Source organism: Moschus berezovskii, chromosome 25 (assembly GCF_049115385.1).
Source record: "Moschus berezovskii isolate FMDL1 chromosome 25, NW_MosBer_1.0, whole genome shotgun sequence".
Taxonomy (NCBI): Eukaryota; Metazoa; Chordata; class Mammalia; order Artiodactyla; family Moschidae; genus Moschus; species Moschus berezovskii.
In genome coordinates, this window is record NC_142484.1 from 10,414,508 (window position 1) to 10,434,136 (window position 19,629).

Below are 19,629 nucleotides of genomic sequence, written 5' to 3' on the forward strand. Positions count from 1 at the left end.
GCAGGGCAAGGCCAAAGGCTCATAGGTTGTGCCCACTGGGGAATCACACACACGCTAGCCAGATCAGCTGGGTGTCACTGCTAGCTACACTGAGGTCCCAGGTGAAGCGGCAGAGAGGACAGGGGTCCACTGTGCTGGGAGCAGATGCAAGGCCAGGTGGGGAGCTCCTGAGGTCCTGGCTCCCCTGAAACCTCTTGGCACTTCCATGGCACTCCCAGCTTGACCTGCCAAGCTGAGCCAGCCCAGACGGGAGGGCACAGAGAGCAGTGTAGGGGCCACTACAAGGCTCACTGCCCTAGCACGTTCCTTGGGACTCTTCCCATGCTTGGGGGACCCAATGAGCCCCTGCTTGGGCACAGAGGCCACAAGACACCTGGTCTCCAGGGCTCCACTCAGCCCCTTCTGAGACTGTGCCCCTAGGGCTCAGTACACTGACCGGGAAGGGGTAGGGTTGAGGTTGGCAGAAGCGAGTGACCCGGGGCCTGAGAGTGGTCCCTCAGGAGGAGGCGGATGGCTAATGAGGATGTCAGGAAGGTGACCTGTGCCGCCCAGAGACCTCTGGAAGGCCTCACTCCACAGAGTCCCCAGAGAGAGGAAGGAGGGCTCACTAATCTGAGCCATTTGCCCAAAACTCCTGGCCTGAGGTGCACTTTAGGGAAGGGGAAATGAAGCTCTCTTAGAGCAAAGGTGTGGGGTGGGGTGGGGGATGGACAGAGGAAAGTGCTCCCAGTGCCAAGTGGACCCCCTTCTCCACACTCTATCGACACTACCCAGCATCAGCGAACAGGACGGGGAGGAGAATCAGGCCAGCGCCGAACAAGGCAGCGAGAATAAAATCACTTCATTTATTTCCAAAAGTGTGGAGGTGGGGAAGCAACATGATAAAAATTAAGGTCAGTTCCCTATGGATCCATTCTGCCTCAGGGGAGGGACAGTGGCTCTTTCCGCCTTTGTGTTCTCAGTGGGAGGGCTTCAGGCAGGCCTGTCCCTCGTTGCCATGGCAACCCTCAGGTCAGAGCTGGTCCCTCCTGCCCCTCCCCTCCCCCAGCTATCTACGAGTTAGTGGGTTAATTTCCAGATGCAGCAGCTCTGGATTCTCCCAGTGGCCGCCAGGTTCCCCACCCTCTCACTTTCCTATCCTCTCAGCTGTCTGGCCTTCGGTCCCAACCCCTCCTTGTCCCATTGGGTACCCCCACCCCCACCAAGTCCCGGGCTTCTCGGGGTCACCCTTCTCTGGGACTCCTTCCCTCTGTCTCCTGACAATCAGGGCCACGGAGGCCTCAGTGAGTGAGCTCAGCTCAGCCCACAGTGGGGCCTGGGAGGCTACAGAGGGGCTGGGGGGTGGAAACAGGTGGATCATCCCAAGGCCCAGTCCCGCTGCCACCCCCGGCAGAACGCGTCCTGTAGCAAAAGGTTAAAAACTAGTAAAAGACACAAGAGTGTAATAGACCGGGAAAGAGCATGTCCACGCGGGCAGCCCCAACGTGGGGAGAGCTTCTGGGCTCCAATGCTCACTCACAGCCTGGAGGGCCTAAGTCCGCACCAGCCAAGTGGCCAGGGACTGGCTGGCACTGCCTGGCAGTAACCGAGCACTCTGGGGGACAGTCTGATTGCTCCAGAATCTTGAGTCTCCCAACCAGAACAAACATCTGAGCCTACAGGCCGGCTCACCCTTGACCTGGCCATTGCTTCTGCTGAGCTCATCTGTGGCCCTGCCCCCGTGGACCCAAGGTCACAGGCTCTGGACTTGGAAGGCAGCGGGATGGAACTGCTCGAGCCCTGGGTCAGAGGGTTCCGGTGGGGCCCGGACGTTTCCCTGGGCCCGGAGGCCTGAGCTGGCTGTAACACGGGCGAAGGGAGCCTGATGTCAGGGCCAGGGCCCTGGACATCTGAAGAGAAAGCGGGGCCCGCAGGGGCGCCTCCAGTACCGACCCGGCGGTGGGAGGGAGACCCAGGGAATTCAGCACATCACCCCACAGAAGGGTAGAGGATGGGCAGCTGTCTGAGGCGTTGGGGCCAGCCTGCAGGCTCGGGAGCCGTCCCACCTGCCAGCTGGGACCCAGCCCTGTGGACCTCAAGAGCTGGGAGAAAAGAGGGTGGTGTGAAGCCTGGAGGCCTGGCTGCAGAGGCTCACAGGCCGCAGCCTTGCGCGTCTGGTCTGGCAGATGCTTCAGGACAGAGGGTGGAGGCAGGGCGGGACCCAGGAGGGAGGGGGTCGGAGGGAGGCGTGAACGCCCTGAAACCAGACAGCAAGAGAGGAAAGACCGAGCCTCCAGTCTGGGAGCCGCGCGCCACAGCCAAACCCCACGCTCCCCTTCGGCCGCCACCCCCACCTGCTCCCCCACCGTCCCCCGGGCACCCCGAGGACTGCGGCTTCATTTGTGGAGGTAGGCGTCCAGCCACAGCTGCCCAGACTTCCTCAGGGACCTGGGGAGAGAAGGAAAAGGGAGCAGGTCAACAGGGCCCAAGAGGCCAGAGAGTCCCAGGGAGTCGGGGTCTGCGGGCCTCCTCTCAGCTCTCCATCAGGAGCCCAGGGCCCCCCGGAGAGGGACATCGACCAACCCAGACAGAGGCCAGGCAATCCCTAGTGACAGAGGGGCCAGGTGGGGGCACCCGTGCCAGCAGGGCCCCTCTGGTCTCCACCACAGGCGGTCCCACAACCACATGCCTCCCAATCCCCTCCCTGTCCGCCAGGGACCTGGGGGGTCCCCGACACCCGTGCCCTCCCCTCCTTACCCGATGATGTCTTGCAGGGCCCGGAGCAGCGGCTTCTCCTGGTACTCAATGCCGTGCTTGGTGCACAGGGACCTCACCAGGGGGGCGATCTTGTGCAGGTTGTGCCGGGGCATGGTGGGGAAAAGGCTGGGGAGAGCACGGGGGCGGGCGTGAGGGCCGGCCCACCGCCTCCACCACCCACAGGGAGGCTGGCCGGGCCCGGGAGACCCTGTCCACCTCTCCCTGTGTGCCCGTGGGGCGGCTGGCCTGCAGCGGGGAAGGGCTGGGCCTCGGGCTCCCTGTCAACAAAGGGACCAGTCGCCCGCCCTGCCAGGCTCATGGGATCCAAGAGGATGCCAGGCCCCATGCACTGGGGTGGGGGCCACTGTGATCATGTGGCCCAGGGAACAAGAACCCCTCTCCAGGCCTCCAGGGGTCTGGCGGGCGATGGGAGGAGGGGAGATACAGTCTAGAGTCGTTGGGGGAAAGGCAGAGAGAGGGAGCCCCCACCTGCTGCCCTCTGCCAGGTGAGACTGGTGGCAACTTGCCTCCACTGTATGCCGCCGGCCCAACCCCCTCCCTGCCCACGCCTGCACTCACTGGTGCTCGATCTGGAAGTTGAGGTGCCCGCTGAACCAGTCGTTGAAGAAGGACTGCTCCACGTTGCAGGTGGCTGCCAGCTGTTGGGGAGAAGGGGGGTGAGTGGCCGGGAGCAGAAGCACAAAGGGACCCCTCTCCTTTCGGCAAAGCCCAGCCTTCCCTGGGTCTCACCACCCTGCCCTGATTTCCCACTGGTCCCTCCAGAAGCTCCCGGCCACCCTCTCCTGCCCAACCCTGGCCCTCCCAGTGGAAGGACACCAGCAGCCCCAAGGAAGGGCAGGACAGCGCGGGGCCTTCTGGGTAGCCACGCTCCTGGGGATGTGGGCCTGGGCTCCGTGGGGCTCCCCCGGCAGCCATCGCTGGCCGCCCTCACCTGGCTGCTGAACCAGTCACGGTAGGGCTCTCGGTCAATCTCCATGACGATGTGATTCATCTGTGTGACCCACACAAACCAGTGGCTCTCCAGGAACCTGGAAGGGAGCTCGGCTCAGCGTGCAGCCTGGCAGCTCAGTCTCCACGGGGTCCGGGGGATCGGTGGGAACCGAGTGTCTCTCCCAACCCCAAATGGGGCAAGGCGGATACAAGTGGAGGGGGATGAGTGAAGCCCCTTGATGAGGGGCCCAGGCAGAAAGTGAGACCTCTGAGGTTTTCCTCGGGGGGGGCCTCACATCAAATCCCCATCAGCACCAGTGCTTGGGGGCCGAGGAGATAGTAGCCAGCAAAACTCAGGCACCTGATGAAGTTGAGGAAAAGGATGGATCCCAGGACACCATAGAAAGGGATGTAGGTGATGAAGAAACGGGTGTAGTAGCTGATGGCCCAGGCCAAGTCCTGCGGAGAGAAACACAGTTAGACGTGGGAGTGTCTCCCCTCCTGGGCATGGGGTCTCAACCACAGGTGTGTACACAGCAAGCCCGGCTCACCGCTGACTGAAGGCGGCCAAGAAACCCTACGGGCCTCCGTGAAGCTGGGCACTGGGCCCAGCTAAGGATCCGAGGCCTGCCAGAGAAGGGTGTGTACAGCAGTCTTCGGTCTAGGAGAAGGCTGAGCGGTTTTAGCAACATGGAGGGGCTACAAGCTCTGCATCTAGGGAGATGCACAGGGATGGGGACTAGCATCCTGGTCCTGGGGATTCTGGAGGCGTACTACAATGTGCACGCCCCCCCGACACCTGCAGGCTCACAAACTGCTCATCGGCACCCAGGGGTCCTCACTCCAGCACGACAAAGGCCAGGGACGCCGTCCATCACCCGCCTCAGGACCCTCCAGCAGCCTGACAGCGCTGGCCCTCTTCCCACTCCCGCATCTCCTCCCAGCCCCTCTTCCGTTTTTGCTCTCTTCCTGAGCAAGCACCCCCATCCCCCCAGCTGCCTCCACGGCTCTGCAACCATGGCAACCGGAGTGAACTGCCTTAGCTCCAAGCCCACTCTGTCTGCCCCTGCTAAGCCCTCCCATTCCACCCAGAGTAGCCACAGGGACTGGTGACCACTCTGCTCAGCCACCCTGCCCCAGCTTGTTCCCACCTCAGGGCCTTTGCACTGACTGTTTCCGCCCCCCTCATCACTTCTCCCCAGACACTCGGCAGGGCAGCGATCACAGCACAGGCTCCGCCCTGTTCTCTGTGTGTGCTAAGCCTCTTCAGTCGTGTCCCACTCTTTGTGGCCCTATAGACTGAAAAGCCCACCAGGCTCTTCTGTCCATGGGATTCTCCGGGCAAGACTACTGGCGTGGGTTGCCACACCCTCCTCCAGGGGATCTTCAGGACCCCAGGATCGGACCTGTGTCTGTCTCCCGCATTGGCAGGCGAGTTCTTTACCGCTAGCACCCCTTGTGGCTATTCTGTGTAGCTTGTAAGTAACTTTGAGCTGTGCCTCTGGTCCTCCGTCTTCAGTATGGGAAAAAAATATCCCCCCCGAGGTTCTACAGGCCTGAAGGTGTGGCAACAACAAGCAGAGCTTGCAAGTCTGAGCTCTAACGACTCCACTCTGGTCCTGGCACCAGTATGCTGCCATAGAGACCTTCCTAACATGCAAGCTGGATCACGCCACTGCCATCCACAAAGCCATCACGAGCCTCCTGCTCCGTCGGGGGATAAAGGACAAAATCCAGCCTCCAAGTAGGATGCACGGGTCCCTCACATGCCTGTCCATCGTCCTGGCCTGGCCTGCAGCCTGTCACATCTCCCACGGCCCAGCCGTGCCCTGATGTCTGTGTCAAGCTGGATCTGCCTGGAGGCTCCTTCTCCCCTTATCAGTTCAGCAAACTCATCCTTCATAGGCGCTCTGTTCAGTTAATCTCCACAAGCATTCAGTGAACACCTTCCCTGTGTCAGGGGCTGAGTTAGGTGCTGGAGGCAAACGGAAGCATAGAATACGGAAGGGGACACACAGTTACAGGCGTGACGGCAGTGTGGTGTGAGGTCCCAACCCTATCCTGATTTAGAAAGACCCCCATCAGGAGGTGATGCCCGAGCTGGGCTGGGATACAGCAGAGGTTGGCCAAGCAAAGAACAGTAGGATGGATGTTTGCAGAAATGATAATTCGAAGAGAAGTCCGGAGAGGCAAGTGGGGAGGGGCTGTGTTTACACAGAGATCATATGCTCCATATACTCCAGCCCAAGCGCTCCAGGTGGGGGCAAGAGACGATGGCCAGGTCACATCCGCCTGGGGGAGACTGGCCTCTATCTTGGCGGCAAGGAAGAAGACCCACTGTGCTTTAAACGACAAGAATGTGGTTCCATCTGAATCATACAAATAGGTCCCTGCCCACTGGCGGTGAGGAGATTCGGTTATTCCAGGAGCTCAGGGATGAAATGAGGGAGGCCCGAACCAGGACCCTTTGCCGAGGGGGCAATAGTCTCCAGGACTCTAGGAGGCAGGGGCAGTTCTGTGCAGAGACTGCTTGGTCGTGGTGAACCCAGGCTGGTCCCCGGTGTCGGTGTCATTGGCTGGGGAGGAAAGGAGTGGGAAGAGTGGCTGAGAAGGGGTCTGAAGGGCCAGCAGTGGGAGGAGGGCAAGACCTCAGGACGGAGGTGGTCTTTAAGGGTAAATGTGCGACTAAGAAGTCGCTCAGTCGTGTCCAACTCTTTTCGACTCCATGGACTATAGCCTGCCAGGCTCCTCCGTCCATGGGATTCTCCAGGCAAGAATACTGGAGTGGGTTGCCATTCCCTTCTCCAGGGGATCTTCCCAACTCAGGGATCGAACCTGAGTCTCCCGCATGGCAGGCAGATCCTTAACCATCTGAGCCACCAGGGAAGCCCTTAAGGGGGTCGGGGAAGCCGATACTTTAAGTTCTGGTTCTACTTTTCATCACATTCATTTTACTTCCTTTTCTGTGTGTGCGCAGTGCAGTAGTCTGTACACACGTGTCAGTGGAGGTGTGAGCTTACTGACTGTGGTGCAAAGTGACACATGCCCAAGGGCCGCTGGTGTCGGGGTGAAGGGGTACGGGAGGTGCAGGGAGACAGAGGTGGGCAGGACCAGTGGAGGCTGGGCTTGGGAGCCGACGGGGAGAATTCCAAGAAGGAGCGGATGGTGGGATCAGATGCAGCAGACCTCCAGGAAGTCGAGGACAGCCCCAGGATGTAGCCACTGGCAATGCTGGCTGGCCTTTGGAGCTGGACAGTTCTCAGCAGTGCGGGGGGTTCGGGTTGGGGGAGCTGTCCCGGGCATGGCATGGTGCCCACTAGGGGCCAGGTACACTCCATCCCTGCTGAGTTGTGACAATCAAAAATGTCTCCCTGGACTTCCCTGGCGGCTTAAGTGGTTAAGACTCTGTGCTTCCAACGGCAGCGGGCCCAGGTTCGATCCCTAATCAGGGAACTAAGACCCTGCATGCTGTGAGGTATGGCCAAAAAAATCCCCAAATTCTCCCCGATATTGCCAGTGGCTCAACAGAATTGCTCCCACTGAGGACCACCACCCCAGGTCACAGCTGCACTTGGCACCTAAACTCACAGTTACCGTGAATCAGAAAACCACAGCACGGGGCAGGCCTCTGCCATGCGGGTCTCTGAGGGGTTCATTTGCATCTGGCGCTAAGCCTGGCTACAGCTACTGCTGTGCACTAGAAGCTCAAGCTTGAACCCTACTCCCTGGCAAGAGAGCCCTGCCCCCAGGGGCCTGACCAAATATTTGTCCCTGGCTGGGCCACCTGAGCTGGTCCAGGTATGAAGTCTGATTCCCTTTCCCACTGTGCCTATTTCATGCTTTGTCCTTCAGGGAACACACACAGTGAAAATTTTAAAAAAGGGATTAAATATTCATGTCCGGCGTCTGCCATGAAAGCAGATTAGAGTGTCCCGAGCAGCAGCAGCGCTGTCCTCTTCCACTATGACTCCTCCCAGGGCTCTACAGTCACCACAGGGGCAGGAGAGCTGGGCTCCAATTTCCACCCCCTCACTGACCCAGAAACTCCTTCCCTCCGGCCTGGATGCGCCTTAATGGCCAGACACGGCTTCAGTGATAGCTCAGCTGGTAAAGAATCCACCCGCAATGCAGGAAACCCCGGTTTGATTCCTGGGTTGGGAAGATCCGCTGGAGAAGGGATAGGCTACCCACTCCAGTGTTCTTGGGCTTCCCTTGTGGCTCAGCTGGTAAAGAATCCGCCTGCAAAATGCGGGAGACCTGGGTTCAATCCCTGGGTTGGGAATATCCTTTGGAGAAGGGAAAGGCTACCCATTCCAGTCTTCTGGCCTGGAGAATTCCATGGACTGTATAGTCCATGGCGTCGCAAAGAGTTGGACATGACTGAGCGACTTTCACCGTGGGTGGCAGTGCCTAACTGTCCCTGGAGCACAGCGGGTACTGATAAAAAGCAGGCCCTACAAGCGTGTAGTACAGGTTTTACCAGCACAGGGCTGGCAAGGACTTCCAAATCCCTCCTCTTCCCCAAACACCCCCAACCTGCTCCCGAGTTCCAGGCTGACCCTCTTAGCAGAATCAACAGGCACCTCTGCCAATAACACCAAAGGAAGCGTGTAAGACAAAGTGCTCTGAAGTCCTTCAATTGCTATATAAACACGAGGGCCTGTTACTGAGAGAGCGATGTCTAGGGTGTGGGAGGGGGGTGAGTCCAGGCGGTGGCACTGGGAGGTTCTCATGCCTGATCCACCCCTTGGTGTCACCCTGGGCAAGCCCCAAACTCTGAGAGTTTGAGTATCTTCACTTATGAAACTGGGTTTTATAAAACAAGAAAAAGATACTGACTAAGTGTCCACTGGGTCTGGAGGCACGGGTCTCGTCCCTGTCCCAGTGAACCCTGTTCTGCCCAAAGCAGGTTCTGCCCAGGCGACTCCCTCCCCCAGGGCCTCCCATCCGGGCACATTGTCCTCTTCTGAGAACCACACCTGCGTGTCTACATCAAGCCAAGAACCGTCCCTCTCCAGGGTCCCCTTCTCTCTCTGGAGTGATGGGCGGGATCGTGTCCCCTAAAATGACTCTTCATCCCGGGACCTCACAATGGAACCTTATTTGGAGACGATGTGCTTGCAGATGTCATTAGTGAAAATGCGGTCACTAGGGAGGGCCGTAGTCCATGACGGGTGTCCTAAGACAGAGGAGAAACCCGGAGGCAGAAACACCCACGGAGAAGACGGTGGCCATCCCCGAGTCAGAGACAGAGGCCGGCCCAAACCATTCTCACAGCCCCCAGAAGGGCCAACCCTGCAGACTCCTTGATCTCGGACTCTAGTCTCCAGAGCTGTGAGACAATACGATCCTGTCGTTTAGCAGAAGTGCCACTCAGCGTGCGGCACGTTCTCATGCATATTTAGCAAACTAAGCACCAGGCTGCTCTCCATTTACCAACCGGAGAGCAGTGTGACCTGGGTCTCAGGGGCCTCACAGGGACTCAGGGGGGTGATGGCTGGAGCCTTGGAGGCGGAGACTGCGTGTGACTCATTGCTTGGCCTTCAGGAACTTTCTCAAGGGGCTCTACCAAGGCAGGGGCTATCCCAGTGGACACCCTGCGTGGGGGGATCTTTCGGGCTGGGGTGCTATGGCCTGGCTGGCTCCTGCGGGCCTCAGAGCAAGTCCCTTCCTGAGAGTGACAAGGTAGTCACCCTGGGAGGAGATGCGTGGGCCGCCCCAGGGTCTAGTTGCCCTCGTCCCCACACTCCTGGGTCCCCTGGACTCACCACCCAGTCCTTGCGAACGATCATGGTCATGATGATCTGGTACTGGAAGTACAAAGGGATGAGCAGCGGCGGCCCAACTGCAGGACAGAGAGCGGAGAGGGGCTTGAGCGGCCTGTCCCACCCGGCGGGGCTGGGGGATGCGGAGGAAATGGGGGGCAGAAGCCAGGATGTGCTGCCAGCTGTGTGGCTCCTGGGCAGAGGAGCCTGGAACCCTGGCGCCCTGAGAAGGGGGCTGGGAGTTCCCGCTGGCACCCTTCCCAGGAAGCCCGAGGGTGGCAGCTGGGTGTCTGGGCCGGTGTCCCTTCTGTGTATCACGGGCCAGGATGGGTCTGTGGCTGTCGTTGCTCTGACAGCTTTGGTGTCACTTTTTGGGTCTGGAAGGGTGTCAGGTGGACAGCCACACTGGGGTGGGAAGGAGGTCAGGGTGTGGTTGTGGGGCACCCCGGCACTCACTCAGGAAGAAGTACTCATGCTGGTGGTTGTAAGGCAGGTATTTCAGCTTCTTCTTGCCGTACTGAGGAGAGAAGCAGAGACTGTGAGCCCCCAGCACCCCTCGGACCCTGCCTCCCATGCTCTCCTCCACCGGCTCTGCAGTCCCTGTTCCTTCCTCCCGGCCCAGGGGGGGCTTTCTGTCTCTCTGCACCCTGGGCCGCTCCCGGCTCCTAGTTGCTCCGGCCAACACTTCCTTAGCCCTCGCTGGGCGCACTGACCCCAAGCTGGCCTCTCAGCTTCAGGCGCACCTCTCAAAGCTGGTGCTTCCAAAGCTGAAGCTCGGGGTCAAGTCACTGCCCACGGCCACACAAGAAGTGGGCTGGCCGGGATCTGAACCCAAGAAAGCGGACTCAGAGCCCACGAGACAGGCACCAAATAAATGCTTGTTGAATGAATGCACAATGGAACAAGGAACTGGGGGGGGGGGGTGGTGTGTGTGTGTGTGTGTGTGTGTGTGTGTGTGCGCGCGCGTGCGCACAGAGGCACTCAGAGGGAGCTTGTGCGTGTGTGTGTGTGTGTGTGTGTGTGTGCGTGTGCAGAGGCACTCAGAGGGAGCTCCTTGGCCAGCTTGCACCCCTTTGGAACTGGGGGTGGGGGTGGGGTGTGTGTGTGTGTGTGTGTGTGTGCAGAGGCACTCAGAGGGAGCTCTTTGGCTAGCTTGCACCCCTTTGGAGAGAGAAAAGCCCCTGGGTCCCCCTGAGGAGCTCCCTGGAGCCCTCAGTGGCTGGGAGAACCCAGATAAGGGCTCGGGAAATTGTTACCAGGTTGAGCATCTAGTCCCTCGAGCTGCCTGCAATTTCCAGGCTGAGACTTGACACTTGAGGTTCCAGGCCAAAGGGGGTCACCACACAGACTCTTCAGGACACACCTGGTCACCTGGTCTTACCCCGGGCACTCTGATGCCAAGGTATGCCAGTCAAGAGGGCTGAGAGGTCTGGCAGGGGTGTGGACATCCTCACTGTACAAAGCGAGCGTGAACTAGGGTGGGGGTGGGGAGACCCACGGCCCCACAGGGTCCCGGCAAGCCCCTTAATTCCAAAGTCCAGCCCCCCGAGGACCAGCCCACCCTGCTCCTTGGGGAATGAGACCAAAAGATGCCGCTCACAGAGGGGGACCTGCTCTTGCCTGCAATGCTGGGGGACTGTTCAGGAAACCCAGGCTTGGGTTCTGCCTCTCACAAGCTGAGACCCTGCACAGGTCACTTAGCCTGCCTGAGCCCTGCTTGGCATCCAAATCACTGATAGTCAAGAGGAGCCAATGAGAATATGGGCATAAATGCCAGGGGCTGACTCCCGGGACACGGCTCTTCACCTGCCCCCCACCTCCCGCCCCCAGCTCCGAAGGTCGGTGCCACCCTGACCACATGATGTCCACTCCTGCTTATTGCAGCCAGGAGATCAAAGCATGTTACAGAAGGAGAAACCCTGGTATCCTCTGAGCCAATGCTCCCGTTCTCCAAGTGAGAACACAGAGATGGAGTGAGTGCCAGCATCACAGGGAGGGCCCATGGAGGAGCCCTGGGTGAGAGCAGAGCCAAGTCTGTCCCCAGGGCATTCATCTTGGCACCAGTGACCACGGGGCTGGCACACCCCACCGAAGCACCATCAGAATCTATCTGTTTGGCCTGTGTGGCCTCCTGTGCCTTGGCAGGGGTCTCACCCAATCCCCAGAATGCACGAATCCTTTGCACGAAGGCTGTCGTTAAGACTGAGGCTGGTGGTCCAGTGGTTACAAATCCACCTGCCAATGCAGGGGACGTGGGTTCAATCCCTGGTCAGGGAACTAAGATCCCACATGCATCAGGGCAACTAAGCCCATGTTCATAACTACTGAAGCTCATGTGCTTAGAGCCCTCGAGCAGCAACGAGAGAAGTCACGGCAATGAGAAGCCCTTGCACCCCAAACACAGAGTAGCCCCTGCTCACAGCAACTAGAGAAAGCCCGTGCACAGCAACGAAGACCCAGCCCCGCCAAATAGAAATAAACAAAATTTAAAAGCTCCTGCCTACTGATTGTCAGTCGGGAGGAGTCAGCCTTTGGACAGGAGTCTGCCTCTGCACCTCACCCCCTAGGCTGCCAGTCTCTGAAATAAAGGGAACTTTTCTACCAACTTTGCCTCTTATATATGTTAAAAAAAAAAAAATTGAGGCAAGGCTTGGAGAGATCCCAGTCAGGGCACCCCAGGCTCAGTCCTGGAAAACGCTGCAGGGGAGGGAGGGATTAGAGTCACCCCTCTAAGTGAATGCTCTGGTGGTCTGGGTTCTGGGGAGCGTGTGCTCCACAGAACAGTTCCCACTCCCCCACCGGGGTCCTGCTCTCCCTCCCAGAAGCCAGGAAACAGGCCCAGACTTTGCAGGCTTCTCTGGCCCTGACAGGTGCCCTCCTCACACCTCTGCCCCACAGGTCGTCCTAAGGGACAGCCGCAGGCCCAGAGGAACCTGGGGCTGGCTCAGCTCTATTCTGGGAGTGAACACTAGGGGCAGGAAAGGCTGGCAGAGGGTCACAGAGGGACTTGGCAGTGGGCACCCCTGGGGAGCTGGTTTGAAGCTGCATTTGCACAGCAAGCAGCCCGTCCGCACTGATCCGTGGTGCCCTGCAGGAGGTGACAGGAGATTACCGGGCTGATGCTCCCTCGCTAATGCTCCCTGGCCGGTCAGCACTGCCGGCTCCTGTGTGCCTCCCTTCAAGGCCCTAGACTGCCCCGTGGGAGGTGCCAAATCCCTGCCCCCAGGCAGCGGCTGGCCCCTCTGCCTACCTCTGAGGGCGCCAGCTTTGGGGTGGGGGGCTCCAGATTTGGAAGCAATTTGTTATTTGAGCAAATTGCTTTGCAGCCCCCCTCCCCTGCCATGAGATTTGGGTTTGTTATGGGTACTCCTTAGAGCTGTTGAGGGCCGGTGGGTGACGGGGCGACAAAAGGCCTTCAGAAGGCAGGTCATGGATACACGAATACACAGGCGCCTGTGTGCCACCACACACGGACCATCACAGGGCATCTGATCCCATCCTGATGACCTCAGTTAGGGGGACTGCAAGATCACCTGTCAGCGTGAGGCTGACCCAGGGCACTCGCTTCCCCTCTGAAAACCAGCAAGCACAGTGGAGATTCGGAGATGCCAAGTGAGGCGTGGGCCCAACCTGGTTTCCTGACTTTCCCACGCTCAGCTCTCTGCAGCCTTTGGCTGTCTGCCGTGGGCGCAGGGAAGGAAGGGGAGAGGTGTCTTAGGATAAGAAGCCCTCGGAGGAGGGGCTCTTGGCTTCTTAATACATTAGGAAACTGGAAGGATCCAAGAAACACAAGCCTCTAGTGTCCAGCAGGTGGTGGCCCCGGGCAGGGCCCTGCAGGACCTGGAAGCCCTGGCTGGGAGTCATTCAGCCAGGGTTTGGATGGTGGCACTGCCTTTTCTAGTTACAGCCTCAAGCCAGTTATTTCACCTCTCTCAGCCTCAGCTGTCCCATCTGTAAAATGGGCTTGATGAGAGCTCCTGGATCACGGTTAAGCAAGGATTAAGTGATGCCCCACATGTGGTGCTCAGCATGGTGCTGGGCCCAGGGACTAAGCAAGAGTCAGCCTTCCTTCCCACGGGGGCCTGCAGGCTCAGGACGCAGTGCGGGGGGCTGCACTCCTTTCCCCTGCAGAAGAGTCCTCATCACACATAGGAAGAAAGCCTGGGCTCTGGGGTGGTCACAGGGGAGACACAGACTCGAGCAGAGGGTGAGGCTCCGGGTGGTCTGTCGTGTCCAGACCCTGAGGTGCGGCGGCACATGCAGGACCCGCTTTGACGTGTCCTCAAGCTGAGGCTGCGGAGAAGGCAATGGCAGCCCACTCCAGTGCTCTTGCCTGGAAAATCCCATGGACGGAGGAGCCTGGTAGGCTGCAGTCCACGGGGTCGCTAGGAGTCAGATGTGACTGAGCGACTTCCCTTTCACTTTTCACTTTCATGCATTGGAGAAGGAAATGGCAACCCAGTCCAGTGTTCTTGCCTGGAGAATCCCAGGGACGGGGGAGCCTGGTGGGCTGCCGTCTATGGGGTCACACAGAGTCGGACACAACTGAAGTGACTTAGCAGCAGCAGCAAGCTGAGGCTGAAAGGGACGCAGGTTAGAGGCAGAGGCAGGGGGAGCCCTGGAGGCCCGGCCAGCTGACACCCCGGTGTTCCGCCTCTCCATGGACCATGAGGCCCGGCTTGGATTACGGGCTGAGGGGGTGCCAGGGGCATGTACAGGGGACTTTTCAGCCTTGGAACAAAATGTCTGAGCAACGACAAGGGCCTGCCTTGTCTGTTCAGGGTTGGGGGAGGGGGCAGCTGGAGAGCCCTGCCTGCCTCTGGGAAAGTGCAGACTCACAGGCAGAGAAACGAGGAGCCGGCCACAGCAGGCATGCGAGGAATGGCAAGACTCCAGCCCAAGGGCCCTGGCTGCTCCAAGGGAATACTTGGCCTGTTTGCAAAGGTAGTCTGGAGGGTCAGCTGCTGACAGGCCATGGGGCAGGGAGAGCCTACCATGGGGTCAAAAAAGCAGGCTCTGAGGCAGAGAGGAGGGCGGAAACACTCCTGGCTTTTGAGAATCCATTTACAGAGCTCCAGGGCTGATGACCTCATAGTTCTCCTCCACAAGACAGCCAAAAAAAAAAAAGTGGGTGGCAGGGAGCAAAAACAAAACTACTCCCAACATCACCATATTCAATTCTGTTCTGAAGTTCCAGTAACGTCATAAAACCCTAACCAGAAATAAGAGTGGAGAGCTATTAGAAAGTGTGTTTTCCAAAAATATGATTGTCTACCTAGGAAACTCAAAAGAATCAACTGAAAAACAACCAGAATCACAGGCAGATGTCAGTGGACCCTAGTTGGACCTAAGATAACTCGCCAAATGGCAACAGTTTTCCCGAATACCACAGAAACCCCTATCGTCATGACAATATATAGACGTTATCCAGGATTCCGTTGAAAGAAATATGGCCACAAGACATATAAAGAAGAGGAAAACCTTTCGAAGAGGTATAAAAAAGAGACTCAAGTGTAAATGGAGAAAGATGTCATATTTCTGGATGGAAAGACTGAATGTAAAGATGTAAACTTTTTTCTGGAAGGGGTGAGTCAGTCCACGACAAGCTCTCAGTGAGCTCTAAGGAGCCATGGATGCCCAAGTCACCCAGACAATGTCCTGCACTGACACTCAGTCCAGACCAGGTGCTGGGCTTCAGGAGAGGACACCTCACCCCTCATCAGGGGCAACAGGAGCCGGGAAGGGGAAACCAGAAAAACTGGCTGACTCCTGCAAGTTATGGAGGTAGACCATCATCTTAGTCAAGCCTCATGTAGCCAAAGTCAAGCATTCAAAAATGAACCTAAGGACTTTCCTGGTGGTCCATCCCACCTGCCACAGGGCCAAAAAAAAGCGAAACCATAAAGCCCTGAAAATATATGAAGAACTTTCTAAGCATAAAAGAAAGGTTCTGGGACTTGCCTGGTGGACCAGTGGTTAACACTTCGCCTTTTAATGTAGGGGGTGTGGGCTTGATTCCTGGTCGGGGAACTAAGATCCCACCGGCCTCGTGGCCAAAAAAAACATAAAACAGAAGCGATATTGTAACAAATTCAATAAAGACTTTAAAAAATGGTCCACATTCTAAAAAAAAAAAAGAGAAGAAATCTTCAAAAAGAAAAGTGAAACCATAAAACACTAAAAATCTGTGAAACACTTTCTAAGCATAAAACAAAGATTCCTTCCAAGCAGCATGGTCCTGGCGGCACCAGGAATCCAGGAACAACTGGCCTCTTCCCGAGGATGTGAGAGAGGGTTTAATGGAGCACAATGGTCATGGTCTTATGTCAATGGCTAGATCCCTCAAACTTCCACTGCACCTCCCAAAAGTCGGCACTTGAGGGGCGTCCAGGAGAGATCTTGGAAGGAGTTTCACAGGCACCGCACAGAAAGAGATGCCTTGGTAGCATGGCTGGTGAGACCAGGTTTCATTGTCAGGAATAGAGAGCACTTGTCAAGCCAGTCAACAGCTCCACAACATGAAGCCTCCCCACCTAGAAAGGGAAGCCTTTGTCTTTTTATCACATGGACTCCACTTAATCAGTCCTACTATCTAAACACCTCAAATCAAAGCGGAAAAACTCATTCAGAGAAGGAAAATGCAAGCATGTATTTTGGCAAAGAAAATCCTCGCACTTGAGAAGACGCGTGAGAGTCCCTTGAACTGCAAGATCAAACCAGTCAATCCTAGAGGAAATCAACCCTGAATATTCATTGGAAGGACTGATGCTGAAGCTGAAGCTCCAGTACTGACGTGAAGCCACCTGATGTGAAGAGCTGACTCACTGGAGAAGACTCGGATGCTGAGAAAGATTGAAGACAAAAGCAGAAGGGGGACAGCAGAGGATGAGATGGTTAGATAGCATCACTGGCTCGATGGACATGAGTCTGAGCAGACTCCGGGAGACAGTGAAGGACAGGGAAACCTGGTGTGCTGCACTCCTTGGGGTTGCAAAGAGTTGGACACGACTGAGCAACTGAACAACAACCAAGTCCTTGGCCAGCCAGAGAGGCTCCACACGTCCAAAGAACCAAAGTTTGGCTAATTTCCTCCTAACCGACAATGGCACAGAAAACGTATGTTTCTGCTCAAGTATTCTGCTGGGCAGATATGCGACGGGGGGAGTGGGTACCAACCAGAGTTGAGGGAACAGTCTCCCTCCTCTTCCTCTTTGAAGTCTTGGATGCCAACACTGCTGGGAATACAACCAGTTCAAGACACTGCTCCTTATGGAGGGTAAACGTGCCTCTCTTGGCAAATGCTTATCGGGCCCCAACTCTGTGCACAGTTTGGTCACACTTAAGATCTACATAAAAGCAACAGAGGTCTTCTAAACTTTGGTTTACATCATCAGTGTATTTCAGAAAAGTAAAGCTTCTATAACATTTTTTTTTTCACCTAGAAGCTCTACTTAAAAAAAAAAAAGAGGAGAGTCTTTAAATCTTTTAAATGCATTGGGCATGGCTTTATTCAAAGACTCAGCAACACTGAATTTTCCTGTCTTAGAAACACAGGAGAGCCCTGGACAGCCCCAGATGGAGGCCACTGCACTTGGACTCCAGCAAAGAGGCCCACATTTGGTGAAGAAGCCAGCTGCAGGAAAACTATCTAAGTTTGAATTTTTGTTTCTAAAAACAATTTGTGTGTCTATGTTTCTTCACACACAGAAAATCCCTGGAAGGATTAGTGCTGTCAACAGCGGTCACCAATGTTGACACCACCAGCTGTCAACAATGTCAGCAGCAGGACAACTGGAGGCACAGGGGGGATGGGAGGGACAACAGGCCACTCGCTCCTCTCGCGCAATTACTGTTACTATGTAAAGGCTTACAACAGGCATGTCTCTACTTATAATAAAAAATAAACTAATACAAACACAAGGCAGGGACTTTCCTGGTGTCCAGGGGTTGGGAACCTACCTATCTGCCAATGCAAGGGACATGGGTTTGATCCCTGGTCTGGGAAGGGACCCACACGCCACGGAGCAACTGAGCCCACCTGCGGAAACTACTGGGCCCATGTGTGGTAACTACGGAAGCCCATGCTCTGCAGCCCATGCTCCACAAGAGAGACCACCGCACTGAGAAGCCCTTGCACCACAGCTGGAGAGACAGTAAGCCCCCATCACCAGAACTAGAGAAAACCAGTGTGCACCAACAAACCAGTGTGCACCAACAAAGACCCAACTAGAGAAAACCAGTGTGCACCAACAGAGACCCAACACAACCAAAACTCAAAGAAAAGACTGCCTTTCAGTGTAGGGGGTGAAATTCCGATCCTTGATCCAGGAGCTAAGATTCCAGATGCTTTGTGGGCAAAAAACCAAAACATAAAAAACAGAAACGATATTCTAACAAATAAAATTTTTAAATGGCCTGCATTTTTAAAAAAAATTATTAAATTAATTAATTAAATAAAGACAAGGCAGTGTGATGGAGCGGAAGGAAACGGCTCAGTTGTCAGATCTGGGGCCTCATCCTAGAACAGCCGCTAAACGATGTAACCCTGACCACATGCCCTCCTCCTGCGGGGCCTCACTTGGCACCTGGGGTGAAGCAGGTGGAACCAGACCCTGTGGAGGTCCCTCCAGCATCGGGGACTGTGAATCTCCAAGTCAGGTTTCCTGGAGTTGGTCTTTGGGAACCAAGCATGAGCCTTGGAGTTGTGCCTTCCTGCCAAACTGGAAGGAACACGCTAGGAAATGCTCTTCCCCAGCCCGTGGGCGTCGAGGAGGTCTCTAACATTCTGATAAGGAGCTGCCTTCGTTATTCAGCTGGGAGGCCATTCCGTAGAAATTCCAGCTGCAATTACTCCGGGTGTCCAGAAAAGGTTTCTGAGTAAATGTCAGACGCAGACGTGTCTGTCTGACTCTCACCCTGCGGTCCCTCCCCTGACTCCGGCGCAAGCCAGACGCCCCTGTGGCCGCCCCGGCCCCTCCATCGTACCTCAACGGGCTGCCACTCGCCCAGGACAAACACGTGCAGCATGTTCACATCCGGATCCTTGTGGAAGATGTTGGGTTTGGCGTGGTGCTGGAAGTGGCGATGGTTCCACCAGTTGGCAGAGGCACCCTGTCAGGAGAGGAACAGGGATGAGCAGGGCAACCCTGGCAGCGGAGGCAGGGGGTGGGGCCATGACCCGCACATCTTGGGACCGGTTCCTAGCAGGTCCAACACTCAGGTCCCCAAAGTCAGAAACTAACTCTGCCAATGCTGAGTCCAGGGTGCTGGGCAGCCCCTTGGCCAGTTTACTCCACCCTTCCAGGCCTGTCTCCCTGATCATAAGACTGTGCCGGTGATGGACGGAGAGGCAAGTGCTTCAGCACACGTGGGGTCCTCAGCTGTCTGCCAGACCCAGGGGTGAGGCTGTCGCCCCTCATCCTCTGCTTTTCTCTCATTTGCGCCTGTTGTACAGAGGGGAACACTTCCATCTGGGGAACAGGAAGAAGTGGTCCTTACCATACGGACCTGGCACTGTGCCCTTAGGTGTGTGTACCCCAAGAAATGAAAACGTGGCCACACAAAAACTTGTACACAAACATTCCCAGGAGCACTATTTAAAATAACCAAAAAGCCCACAACCCAAAGGTCCATGCACTGAAGAATGGATAACACTATGTGGCAGATCCAAATGGAATCTTGTTTGGCCATGCCATAAGAAGGTGCGACGTACCGACACACACTACAGCATGGATGAACCTGGAAAGTATGATGATGCTAAGTGAAAGAAACCAGCCTCAAAGGAGTCTATTTACAATGTCCTGCAATTCCATTTATACGAAATGTCCAGCATCGGGGAAATCCATGGACAGAAAGATGAGTGGTTACCCAGTTCCAGGGTTGGGATGAGGGGTTTGGAAGTGATGGCTAAGTAGTGTGGGGTTTCTTTTGGGGGTGATGAAGAAGTTCCAAAACTGATTGTGATGGAGGGTGCACAAATCTGTGAATATACTGCAAGTCATTGATTTGCACACGTAAATGGGCAAACTGTAGAGCCTGTGAATTAGATCAAGAAAGCTTAAAGAAAAAAAAAAAAAAAATGAAGACCACAAATGGCTCCTGCTCTCAGAGGGCCCAGAGAGTAGCTGGCAAGAGATAGCCCCACGGCCAGACGTGCCACTGCACTGAGAGGTGACCG

At 56.3% G+C, this 19,629-nt stretch overlaps 1 protein-coding gene across 1 annotated transcript in view; it reads right to left on the minus strand.

Annotated features, from left to right (window-relative positions):
• Nucleotides 1-812: 812 nt before the first annotated feature.
• FADS2 (fatty acid desaturase 2) overlaps nucleotides 813-19,629 on the minus strand; it is a 38,270-nt gene continuing 19,453 nt past the window's right edge. Inside the window, exons 5-12 of the mRNA XM_055415766.2 lie at nucleotides 18,438-18,563; nucleotides 9,909-9,969; nucleotides 9,456-9,532; nucleotides 4,049-4,146; nucleotides 3,689-3,785; nucleotides 3,316-3,395; nucleotides 2,737-2,862; nucleotides 813-2,427 (exon numbers count right to left, since the gene is read on the minus strand). Coding sequence (XP_055271741.2) covers nucleotides 2,376-2,427; nucleotides 2,737-2,862; nucleotides 3,316-3,395; nucleotides 3,689-3,785; nucleotides 4,049-4,146; nucleotides 9,456-9,532; nucleotides 9,909-9,969; nucleotides 18,438-18,563 — 717 coding nt within the window. The 3' untranslated portion in view covers nucleotides 813-2,375. The remainder of the gene's footprint in view (nucleotides 2,428-2,736; nucleotides 2,863-3,315; nucleotides 3,396-3,688; nucleotides 3,786-4,048; nucleotides 4,147-9,455; nucleotides 9,533-9,908; nucleotides 9,970-18,437; nucleotides 18,564-19,629) is intronic.